Source organism: Acomys russatus, chromosome 9 (assembly GCF_903995435.1).
Source record: "Acomys russatus chromosome 9, mAcoRus1.1, whole genome shotgun sequence".
NCBI classification, from domain to species: domain Eukaryota; kingdom Metazoa; phylum Chordata; class Mammalia; order Rodentia; family Muridae; genus Acomys; species Acomys russatus.
Genome location: NC_067145.1, coordinates 8575968 through 8588815, shown reverse-complemented (window position 1 = coordinate 8588815; position 12848 = coordinate 8575968). Strand labels below are relative to the sequence as shown.

The following is a 12848-nucleotide window of genomic DNA, read 5'->3' as shown; positions in this document are numbered from 1 at the left end:
GGAGAAATGGGAGGGAGGGAAGAATGGGAGGAAACAGGGGAAGGGCTAACAATTGAGATGTAATATGAATAAATTAATAAAAAAAAAGTGGGAAAAAAAAAAGAAAAGAAAATACATTATTTAAAAAAAATAAAGGTTACAGTTTTGACTCTATATTTCTTGGACACAAATTATGTCAAAATGAATAAGGCCCTCAAATTGTATTAAGGATTAAATTTCTTTTGTAATGGATAACATTATATAAGGAACAGAATTGTGAATAAATATAAATGGTGATTAAAAAAAAAAAAAAAAGAAAGCTAGTTAAACATGAACTTGTGTGTGAGGGAGCCAGCAGGAACTTCAAGTTCCTAAGATTCCTGCCCTGACTTCCTTCAATAAATAGGCTGTAACTTACAAGCTGGAACTAACCCCCGCCCTTCTCTAAATTGCTTTTGGTCAGACTTTTTATTTTATTATTATTTTAATCACAGCAACAGAGGTGAAACTGGAACACAAAATTTTTCAAGCAATCATATCAGTGCCCTTAAAAATTTTAGAATTTTGGAACACTTAGACTTTTGGATTAGAGCTACTCAAAGTGATAAAGTCAATGCAGCATTCTAAAAGGTTTTTAAAAACTCAAACTCTAAAATGCTCTCAAATATTTCTGGTCCAAGAGTTTCAGATAAGCAATTATCAAGCTGCATGAAGGATAGAAAAGGAAGGTGTGGAGGAAGGCAGCCTCTAAGCAACTGCCGTAGCTCTGTCTTCCCTACCCAACCTGAGCCTAGATACAGGGAGCAGCCAAGGCTACTCAACATTCCCACCTCCCATCTTAAAAGGGAAGCTTCCCTCGAGCGCTCTCCTCAAGCGGCTTTCAAAATACAGTCTGCTCTACTTTACACACTAAGTAATGCTCCTGCTAGCAACCTCAGAGTCTGATCACCAACCAGACATGTGATTCTATTCAGATTTCGTGGGTACGCACCACATACCTGGCAAAAAGCAGCCTCAGGAAAGTTTACCATGGCTTACAGTTTAAGAATAAAAACAGGGTAGGTGGTGGTGGCAGCGCATGCCTTTAATCTCAGCACTTGGGAGGCAGAGGCAGGCGGATCTCTGTGAGTTTGAAGCCAGCCTGGTCTACAAAGTTAGTTCAGGACAGCCAAGGCTACACAGAGAAGCCCTGTCTCAAGAAAAAAGAAAAGAAAAGAAAGAAAGAAAAGAAAAAGAATAAATAGAGTACATCACAATGTAAAAGGCCCTGATGCCATCAGGAGCATAAGGCAGCTGGTGACACTGCATCTGCCATCAGGGAGTACTGATGGACCAGAAGTGGGCCATAAAACCTTAAGGCCTACCTACTCACAGTGTCCCATTTGCTCCAGTAAAGTGCCACTTCTTAAAGGTTCCACAGTTCTCCAAACAGTGCCACTAGCTGGGGACCAAGTGTTCAAACACACAAGTCTGTGAGCGACACTTCACATTTAAGCCACGTGATGTGGAGCTAACGTAGATCCAGCCCACTTCCTTCCCAGATTCTTCAAGGCCTCAAAGCCAAACAAAAACAAAGATGTTAAAAAGATAGCTTTTGTGAAATTAAGAAATAAGGAAATCTATTCATAATAGCCAGAACATGGAAACAGCCTAAGTGTCGATCAGTAGAAGAATGGATAAAGAAACTGTGGTACATATACACTATGGAATACTACTCAGATATTAAAAACAAGGAATTCCCAAAATTTGTGGACAAATGGATTGAGCTAGAAATGATCATAATGAGTGAGTTCACCCAGAAGCAGAAAGACTCAAATGGTATATACTCACTTATATCTGCATACTAGCCCAAGGGGCATGTCCCACGAAAGCCTTCACTTACCAGGAAACTGGGACAGAGGGGAGGACATCCTACTGGGACTCTAGATGAGAGAAGCATGGGAGAATGGCAAAGTAGAAGGATCCAGAGGGTCCTAGAAACCTACAAGTAGAACATTATGATAGGCAGATTTGGGCCCAGGGGTCCCGCTCAAACTAAGGCACCAGCCAAGGACAATACAGGCAGTAAACTTTAAACCCCTTCCCAGATCTAGCCAATGGTCTTAACAGTCTCCACACTTGAGTGGAGAGTGGGATATGACTTTCTCACGTACTCTGGTGCCTCACATTTGACCATGTCCCCTGGAGGGGGAGACCTGGTGGCACTCAGAGGAAGGACAGCAGGTTGCCAAGAAGAGACTTGATACCCTATGAGCATATACGGGGGAGGTAATCGCCCTCAGTAACAGTCATAGGGGAGGGGAATAATGAGAAAAGGGGGGGGGGGGGAAGAATGGGAGGATACAAGGGATGGGATAAACATTGAGATGTAACAAGAATAAATTAATTTTAAAAAATTATAAAAAAAAAAAAAAGAAATAAGGAAATCGACCAAGGGCCTGTCTTAATGTAATATGGCAGAAAGCAACAGAGGAAGTGCACACACACACACACACATACACACACACACACATGTAAATGCACACATTCACTATATGTACATGCTCTATACTAAACACTCACCAAAATTTTAAATTAAAATGTTGTTTAAGAGACATAGGGAGGCAGGAGAGATGGCTCAGAGGTTAAGAGCACTGACTGCTCTTCCAGAGATCCTGAGTTCAATTCCCAGCAACCACATGGTGCCTCACACCCATCTACAATGTGATCTGATGCCCTCAGATGTATACACAGGCAGAGCACTGTATACATAATAATAAATAAATAGATATTTTTTTAAAAAAGAGACATAGGAACACTTATACACTGCTGTTATGAATAGAAAATGGCGTGGCCACTTGAAAAACACAAAACAAAAGTTTTTTAAAAGATAAAACAGTTACCACATCTCCAAAACACCATTCCTGGATAAATATTAAGAGAAATCAAAGCATATGTCCACAGTCTATCAACTACTGAGTGAAGAAACAAATGTGCTGGATTTCACACCATGGGATATTATTTAGCACAAGAAGAAATACAGAATATTTGTTACAGACAAATTTTCGGTTGAGAGAAGTAAGCCGCAGAGACGAAGAGGAGCACAATGCTGCTCAGGCAAACGGTTCAGAAAGGTGTGAGCTGAGAGTGGCGGTTGCTTAGGGTTGGGGAGGCTGAGGGATTCGGGACTAGCTTTGGGCATAGGGTATTTGTTTTGACATAATAAAAACACCCTGAAATTAGACAGCCACAGTTGAAGAATTTTATGGACATACTCTCCAAATCATTTGATTGTACACTTGAAGTGAGTAAATTATAGAACATGATCATTACTTCTGATAAATCTGCTTTTTAAAAATTTACCTTGAAGGAGTTGGATCATCTTGGCCGAGGCGTGACATAATATTTATTAGGGTATTAATTCCTATTAGAAAACCACAAAGATACAAATAGATAATGTAAGAAACATTTTAGAATATCTATGATATACAGAAAGGAATTTTTCTCACCCCAATTTTACTTTAAAAAGTTTAACATCTTCATTCAAGTATTTAAAATACTTGCTAGAAGAAAGAACATTTTCTAAAATATGCATCTTTATTATGTAGCTCGACCCGCAGTGAGTGTTACTGAGTGTGCGTGAGCGGCACTGCAGTGCGGGGTTATGGAGCCTGGGGAGCTAGCCCCAGGACCAGGCCGAATCTGAGCCTTAGGAAGCAGCACAGAGCAAACAAAGTGGCAGCAGTGTCCTCCAACCACCCAGACAAACCTTTTTTCCTCATGTGCATGTGGTGAACTTTTCTGTCTCCATATTTGGGCTGTCGGATTCCGCAGTTAGACAAGGAATTCCTGGCATGATCAGGATTCATCCCAAAATTTAAATGATGGCTCGGATGAGTCATGGCCAGCTACAGTTTTAATGGGACAAGCGCAGTTTAAAAACTGGACACAGAGACACCGCCTTAGATTACTTCAAGCGCAACATTTGTGGGCCCTTAGCTCCTTCAGATCAAATCTGCAGAACCCTGCTGCAAGCAACCGCAAACAACCCTAAAACAAGGCAAAGCAATCCCCAAAGCCACCCTAAAACCCCACCGCTTTCAGGGGAGGATTAGAATCCTGGGCTGTAGAAAGAAGAGCCATAAACAAAGGTTGTATCTCAAAAGAGCTTTGTCATCTCCAAAGAGAACGCACTTTGCCCTTTAAACCCTGCAGGGTTCCCTCTTCCATCCCTCCTATGTGACTTCAGAGAGAAATTCTGTAACACAGCAGTTCTTACCTGTAGCAGACAGCGGTCTTGGAAAGTATATCCTATCAACTTGTCCAAGTGCATTAAGCATTGATGGTACCGGATGTGGTGGGTCAGAACAGGCAGCATCATTGCATGCTGGGGAGAAAAGTTCAATATATTTAACTCCTAAAACATTGTTTATTCTACAACAAGTAAGAACTATTTTATCCCCCCAAATTCCATCTCATACAGTCCTGCAGCCGGTGTGGTGAGCTGAGAGCTGCCTCCCAGGAGCAGTCTACTATAGTTCCTAAGTCTCTGGAGCCAGAGTGCCTGGATCTGGTCCGGACACTCACTCACTGTGTGACTTGGCACTATTTTTCTCTGCCTGTTTCCTCACCTGTAAAACAAGGATATTAAATATAGCTAACCTCAGGGACAGTTAAATGGATAAAAAGTAAGTGCAAGACTTGTTTTGCATGTACATGTGTGTATGTGCCTATGTGAAGGCCCAAGGTTAATTTAGGTGTCTTCCTCTTACGACTCCCCCCATTTTCAAACAGGCCTCTTACTGAACCTAGAGTTCACAGGTTCGGCTAGACCCCCTAGCCAGCAAAGTCCAGGGATCTACCTGTCTCTGGTCCATCCCCCTGGAGTCACAGGGATATGCTATCCCACTTAGCTTTTACAGGGGTGCTGGAGACCTGAGGCTTGAACACTCTCTTACCCACTAAGCCATCTCTTCAGCCTGTATTTATTTGTTTGTTCATTCATTCATTTATTTACTATTTGTTTTAAATCCAAAGCTTTGCTATATACCTAAAGCTAACTTGAAATTTGCTTTGCAGAAGGATGGCCTTGAATTCACAATCCTCCTGCCTCAAACTTCTAAGTGCTGGGATTGTGAGCATCATCTAAGGAATAAGTCTGGTGTATGAGTAGGCAGCAAGACAGCCTCAAGGATACCTTTCTGTGACTCCTTGTCTATCATTTCAAGGGAATAAACTAACACACGTTTGTACACTGTAGGGTCAAGACATTGTGTTTGTTGAGCCTCAGAAAAAAAGAAAGCTTTCTCCAGAACACTATCCATGTATGCAATTTTAATGTGTGCATAAACCCCTAAGGCGCACCATTATCCTTTAAGAGCACCACAGCCACATACCTAGCAAAGCTGCCCGAGGTCTACAGCTTCCTCCTCAGCACTCAAAGGCAGCCTGTACAGACCGCTAACCCAGTCAAGGTAGCACAAGACTCAGAACCTCAACCACTTTTCATCTGGCTAAAGAGAACTTATTGGGAGATGATCCCATGAAAGGCGCACCCTTTTCTTTTCTTTAACAATGTTTCCCTAGAATTCAAGAGAATGAAGGAATCAATCTTATTCATCATAATCTGGAGGGTGGGCACAGCCCACAGAATGACTAACACATGCTTTTCATTTTAGTCTCTGAAGTATTTTAAGCTGGCATTATTAAAATACACATGAAGAAGGGCCTACTCAAAGCTACAGACATCAGTCTGTTTTTTCTTTCTTTCTTTCTCTTTCTCTTTTTTGTTTTGTTTTGTTTTGTTTTTTGTTTTTTTGTTTTTCGAGACAGAGTTTCTGTGTAGTCTTGGTTGTCCTGGACTAACTTTATAGGCCAGGCTGGCCTCAAACTCAGAGATCCACCTGCCTCTGCCTCCCAGAGTGCTGGGATTACAGGTGTGTGCCACCGCATCCAGCTAGTCTTATCTTATTAACTTAAAAAGAACATTAGGTCTGGCAAACAGGATCTACCTGACAGCAAGCCTCTCACGCCCGTGCAGCTAAGTAAAGTATCTACTGAGCACCCACAAGTGCAAGGCCTCCCTGTGTCTGGAAAATAAAAAAAGAGGAATGCATAGTTTTCGCAGCAAGGGCTTCCAAGAGACACACTATTATGATATACACTACTGTCATTTTGTCAACTTTGTTTTTCTAAATGCAACATCTAAGAAATATGACAATTTGAACACAAAGCACGCAGCCAATATAATACTGATTCTGCCACTTAACCTGCATGAAGAGACTCATATGAACAGCCCAGTGTTAAAATGCAATTACCAAGCACCTTTACTTTCCTCTTAAGCCATGGCAAGTGCTTGTGTTTATTTAAAACGGAGAGAGACAGAGAGAGAGAGAGAGAGAGAAAGAGAGAGACAGAGACAGAGAGAGAGACAGACAGACAGACAGACAGACACACAGAGAGAAAGAATGAGAATGTTCCTTTGAAATAGGATGAGAAAACAGCAACGCATAGTTTTCTAGTGAAGCTCCTGGTGCGAGGTGAGGAGCTAATGGCTGTTAATGGCTGCTGAAGAAAGGTCACCTGTTCCTTGGCAGGGATGCGGTGAGCCACTGGTGATCGCCTAATGCCCTAGTAGATGGCCCTGCACACATACACACTAATTGGACTTAATTCACTATTAAAAAAGAATAAGAGGGAGGAAATGACATAAGTTAGGAAGATAGACAGGAGGCTGGGGTGGGGATGGGGCTTGAGGGATGGATATGACCATGAAACATTGTATACATATATGACATTTTCAAAAACTTAAAATGTAAAGATTAAAAAAAAAAGACTACCAAAATCCCTGAACAAGAGCACTGTGTAAAGACAGAGAACTATGGTGGCATCAGTATCTACCTGAGATAAAGGGCCAAACAAAGAGGAGGCCTAATGAACACAGGGCAGGGGAGCACAGCAGGTAGATCTAGCACGAGGCCGTGAGGGTCTGCAAAAACACAAGCTCAAGAACCACAGAAATCTGTCCGCCTCTCCTGCCTCAGAACGTACAGGAAAATATTTCACTTGGTTTGCTTAATTTAAACAACTTAGAAAACAAACAGAGCTACAGAGAACAATTATAATTAAGTCTCATCTAAAGATGCCAAGAGAAGTGTAAATAACATTTTTTAAAAAACAAAAAAAAATTTTTTAATGAAAATGGCAAAAGTTTTATAGAAGTGAAAAAGATGAGGAGAAAGGAAGATGTAAAGAGACAAAACTCCACAGAGCACAGAGCAAGTGTGAAGACCACAGACACAAATTAACCCAAACGGCAGTCACAATGAGGGGTGTGCAAACGTACAAGAATGAGCATACAAGCAGGGAGAGAGGCACACACCTATACTCCCAGCACACACTGGTTGAAACAAGGATCTGAGAGACTGTCCCAAAGCATCAAGTAAGCAAGAATGAATGTGCACTAAGGGTGCCATGGCAGTGACATACGGGAGGAGGAAAGATTGTAAGATCAGGCAGACAACAGCTATTTCCAATAATAACGGTTTTAAAGGAAGGGACTCTGTGCTTTAAAGCAACTGTGCTTAGAAAAACCAAGTGAGCGTGAAAACTACAGTAGGAAAGAAACGGAGCAAAACAGGGTATACCTTCAGACTGGTCGCCCACCATCCAGGAGCCATTTTGTATCTTGCAACTTTTGCTCCCCAAAAGTTTTGTTTGAAAATTCACTTTGAAGTTAACCAAATATGTAAGTTTAAAAAGACTGGATATGGGGCTAGAGAGACCTCAGCAGTTAAGAGTACTTGCTCTTCTTGCAGAGGACTCGAGTTTAGTTGTAAGCATACACATGGCGGCTCACAACCATCTGTAATGTCAATTCCAGGGAACCGGACACCTTTTTCTGACCTCCATGGGCTGTAGTGCACATGCATACATGTGGGCAGAGCACTCCTACACATAAAATAACTGAATCTTTTTAAAAAAGTATGTACACTGAAGGTCTCAAAGCTCTCTCCCATTTCACAATGTATCAGGTTCTCAGGACTCCCTGCCACGGTGCTGGTGCTGTTACACTGCAAAACCCAAACCCAGAAAGTTCATGATTCTTTTTTTTTTTTTTAATATAATTTAAAAATTTTATTTTATTAATTTATTCTTATTCCATCTCAATGTTTATCCCATCCTTGTATCCTCCCATTCCTCCCTCCCTCCCATTTTTCCCCTTATTCCCCTCCCCTATGACTGTTCCTGAGGGGGATTTCCTCCCCCTGTATATGCTCATAGGGTATCAAGTCTCTTCTTGGTAACCTGCTGTCCTTCCTCTGAGTGCCACCAGGTCTCCCCATCCAGGGGACATGGTCAAATGTGAGGCACCAGAGTACGTGTGAAAGTCATACCCCACTCTCCATTCAACTGTGGAGAATGTCCTGTCCATTGGCTAGATCTGGGTAGGGGTAAAGAATTATTTATTTATTTAATGTATTTCAGTGCTCTATTTCCATGTATACCTGTACGCCCAAAACGGGCACTAGATCACATTACAGATGGTTGTGAGCCACCATGTGGTCGCTAGGAATTGAACTCAGGACCTCTGGAAGAGCAGACAGTGCTTTTAACCGCTGAGCCATCTCTCCAGCCCAAGTTCATGGTTCTTAAGTAATCAACTATGAGTTGTCACTGAGATTACCAAGATTTTTTAGTAGCCTGCTCACCAGTCTGCTCATTATCTATGATATCACCTTACAACATCCTGTTTGGTTTTGGAGAAATACTACCAACCAGAAAAATCAGGTGATGACTTCAAACAGTCTGAGGGAGAACCAAAGCAGGTAAAATAACTGCACATTAAAGTAAGAAATATTGTCATGCTGGACATAGATGCACTGCACATAATCCAGAAAGGAAAGTGGTCAGCTGGCAAAACACTTGCGGTAGCTGACTATCCTCCAACTACTTCCAACTCTTTACAAACACTACGTCAACAGCAGCTCATCTTACTGCAAAGGCAGTTAGCTTTGACCATCACTCAGAATGTTAAGCGTCTAACAATATTTTAATAATTTGTATAAATTCTAACGTTCAATATAATTAAATGGCAACGTGAATTTTTTTTTTAATTCATTACAATGAAATGAATACCTACAAGTGCATAGTCTGAACTTATTAAAATACGTGCTACCATTAAATAGACACGTGTGACCTTGGAAGTATTTTGTTCGTACAAGACTGAAGGAAGTGAACTTCATAACCTGCCCCAGTCTGTGCTCATTTCCCTTTACTTCTCTTACTTTAACCAATACCAATCATGACAAAAGAATCAAGTACAAAGCCACAGAACGTGCCGGCTTGGTGGAACATCAACTCTGGTGTAAATTTCAACTACAAGATAGATAAAAATGCTTACTAATGAATCACTGACAAAAGAAGAAATGTTTCTCTATCCAGCTTAAGGGGGAAAGTACTGTCATTACCAAACAGGAAGTGCACACTGTGTTTACTGATGCCTTCAGTTCTCTGCAGTAAGTTTGAGTCATCAGCCCATAGACGTCACATTTCTGGTAACTCTCTGCACATGTGCTGCAATGTGGACATACCTCTGACGACAGATTTGTCTTCACCCAAAAAGAAAGAGATTGACGTTCCACCTGTGCTCCTCCCTACCGCACCTCCACACTACACCCCACAGCATCAACACAGAAAACACAACCTAAATAGCTAAAAAGAAACCCGTGTTTGGTGTTCCATTTCACGTACGGGTATAATCCACAGAAACTTCTCAATTAGAAGAAAACCTCATTGCCACCGCCTGTAAAGAGGAGATATGTGGGCATGACTGTTTTCAGAGGAGTGTCATCACCTGACAGACATCAGAACGAATGCCAGTTTTCCAGAATCCTTGACTACTTAGCTCCACAGTTACTTCTCGCCGCATTGTATTCTTCTGTCGTATTTTCTGGAGTGCTTCCTGGAAAAGAGCTCATTATAAGTAATCCAACAGCAGTGAAGCAATACTAAGCCAAGCATTAGAAAATAAAAGTCCCTCAACGTTGTCTTTACATTCAGGCACTAAACCATCTTTATGCAAAAGGACAATATTTTGTCTGAGATGAAGGCAGTGATGTGAGATGCTCTGGGTACAAAGCAATCTTTTCTATTAATCACGTGACAGAAATTCTAGACTAAATCCTACTAACCCAGCAGATTTGAACAAAATATGCTTTTACAAATGAGAAGCAATATACGGCTTGGGATCTGAATCCACCCTTTAAAAAGCTTGATATATATATATATCAAGCCTTACATTAAGCAGTTCCATTTAAGAAAGGCAATAAATCAGATACCTACATGATTCTAAAAGTTGCCTAATCGGTAAAACCCTTATAGTCTTGACGCAGGGTACATTTAGAAGGGACAGAGGGCTAGCCAGGAAGAATGGCACAACGGTGCACACCAATAGATTGAGCACTCACAGGCTGTTAGCAAGATGACTGCGAACTAGAGTACACCCTGGGCCATAAAATGAGACTTCACTGAAGAGAGGGGATAAACAATGACCTCAGGCTGCACCTCTGTGACACAATCAGGAATGAAGTCTTCCTTTTCACTGCCCTTCGTATACTTAACTGTACAAAAAAGTTGTATTTGGATGCCTATAATTTAATAAAAGTCCCAGGAATTCATGATGAAAACAGTAACTTTCAACACCTTCACCCTTGCGTTCCTACCAGAGGCTACCTAGCAGGAGAGGGTGTTCAAGGGCACAATTCAAAGGTCCACACTCGCACCTTTAGCTTGGGTGCTCAGCAGGCCAGGCAGCCTCTCAGCCTTGGCGCCTTCCTTGATAAAGACTGAACTGGCTAGAGTCACACGGAGTAACAATATATTCACATATTTTCCCAGCTTCTAAGCCACATGCTACATACAGTAGAATAAAGCCTCACTGAGAAAAAGTCTTGCTAATGTAAACTAAAACAATCCTGGAATAGAGACGAAACCTACTTGTTAGTAAAGAATATGGGACATGAGATATCAAGCTTTACAAAATAAGCTCACTGCTGGTCTAGAACTATGGGAAGATGGTCTTTTACAACTGTACCACCCAAAAATCTAGGATCCAATGTTCTGCGATGTAAAATTAGGAGTAAAGGTTGATTGACACATTTTAGGCTCTCTCTCTTTCTACAGAAGGCATATTTAAATGTGGCAGGGGCAACATGCTCACCTTGCATGCGTGTGCTTAAGTCCCTGGCTCAGTCACCAGTACCCAACCAAGCAACAGGCCCCTTTATGGGTAAAAATGGGCCACAGTGGATGGCCCCACGCCAATCAAATACCAGCAGCACTAACCAGAGCCAGTGGTTACAAAAGAAGGTTACATGAAGTTACAAGGGAGACCTGGCAAGGAGGATCTGCGAGCAGAGTTGGGAGGACGAATATGGATTGGATCCAAACACACTGTGAACATGTATGAAATTCTCAAATTAAAAAAAAAAGTTCCCTTGAACACTAAAAGGTTTTTAAGAACCAATCAATATACTAAATTACAGAGAGAAGTAACCCTAACTGCTTAAAACTATATTTTAAAAATCTTATTCTAGAGCTACAGCACAATGCAACCAACATGCGCCGTCACTGATTGCCAAGGAATTGATTCCATACCCACCTCCCTCTGAGCCAGCTTCTGTTTGTCAGTTTGCTTCACTTTGGGACTATTTGCTAGGAGGTGGCGAAGTTTCACATAACTTTTCCATAATTTTTGGTACCTAGGAAAAGGACAGATAGTCACCTTAGACAAAGAAAAGGCAAAATCTACAGTGAAAAAAATCAACCAATTATTCTGATAAGCCTGCTTGCTCATACATACGTTCCTTTAAATACTTTACTGGCAGAAAAAGCTCATTTTAAAGAGACATGGGGTTTGAGAGTTCGGGAGCTGGATGACCAAGTGATCTGGAGCCTGCTGACTGAGTGACTGATAGATTATTTCGATTAAAAGTGAGGTTCACACTAAACTGATGAGTCTCTGGAAACAACTGCACAGAAGACTCATAAAACCACTTCAGCCGATGGAATTATGGTCCATTTCTTAGTGTTACCTCTTTCTAAGTGTTTATTTAAAATTAAAATAAATCTTTTATGAAAAAAATCCCTTTCTTAAAATAGAGATGGGCAGTTCATGAGCACTAGAATGGAGGGCACCTTAGTGCCAATAGTCCAGCCACATTGGTGTACCCACTTTTCAACTGGAGCGGGGACAGGCAAAGAGTATGTGCATCCGAGTATGTGATAGCCTGGGTTCAGCCTGAGGGACACTGTTAAAGCGATCTGGGATGCAGAGACTATGTAGGCCTTTATCAGTTCACAGCCCTGCCTTGAGTTGACAAGCGCCTAGTCACATTCTACTAACAGTCTTCTGACAAGACGGGATTTTCCAAAGGCTTCCTGCCATGTTGAAATCGCTCCTTTCCTGGCCAGAGCCAGGCCTCTCTCCTTTTTCAGCAGCTTTAGAGAACGGAGGAAAGAAAGAAGTACTTACACGGGGCCTGGTTCACTGCTTCCTACTTTTATCCAAAGAGGGAAAAAAAAGAACAAAGCCCTTTAGCCTCTTCTAATATACGTCAGCCACAACTGCAGTTATGAACTGAAAATCTCCCGTGCCCTTTTCTCCCATTTTAAAATCCTTATTTTTTAAAAATTAAGTCAGGAAATTGTTTATTTGTCTAAAAGGTAGGAAATTCAAACACACCTGAAAGGTCCTATCTATCTCCATTCCCACATATCCTCATCTTCTCCCAGAAAAATATTAGTGTGCCAGTTGGAAAGGCTCACATCTGCAAAGTAATATGAACTCTAAGAGTAGGAACACACCGGTACATCCCACGCAGCCCGAC

The 12848-nt window shown here is 41.5% G+C and overlaps 1 protein-coding gene across 2 annotated transcripts in view; it reads right to left on the bottom strand.

Annotated features, from left to right (window-relative positions):
* The window catches only part of Drosha (drosha ribonuclease III), a 104518-nt gene that overhangs the window by 38638 nt on the left and 53032 nt on the right, over positions 1 to 12848 (bottom strand). For both annotated transcript variants that reach the window (XM_051150987.1, XM_051150989.1), the window contains 5 exons: positions 11621 to 11720; positions 9815 to 9922; positions 4238 to 4345; positions 3728 to 3866; positions 3322 to 3382 (listed from right to left, as the gene is read on the bottom strand). In XM_051150987.1, the coding sequence (XP_051006944.1) occupies positions 3322 to 3382; positions 3728 to 3866; positions 4238 to 4345; positions 9815 to 9922; positions 11621 to 11720 (516 nt within the window). The remainder of the gene's footprint in view (positions 1 to 3321; positions 3383 to 3727; positions 3867 to 4237; positions 4346 to 9814; positions 9923 to 11620; positions 11721 to 12848) is intronic.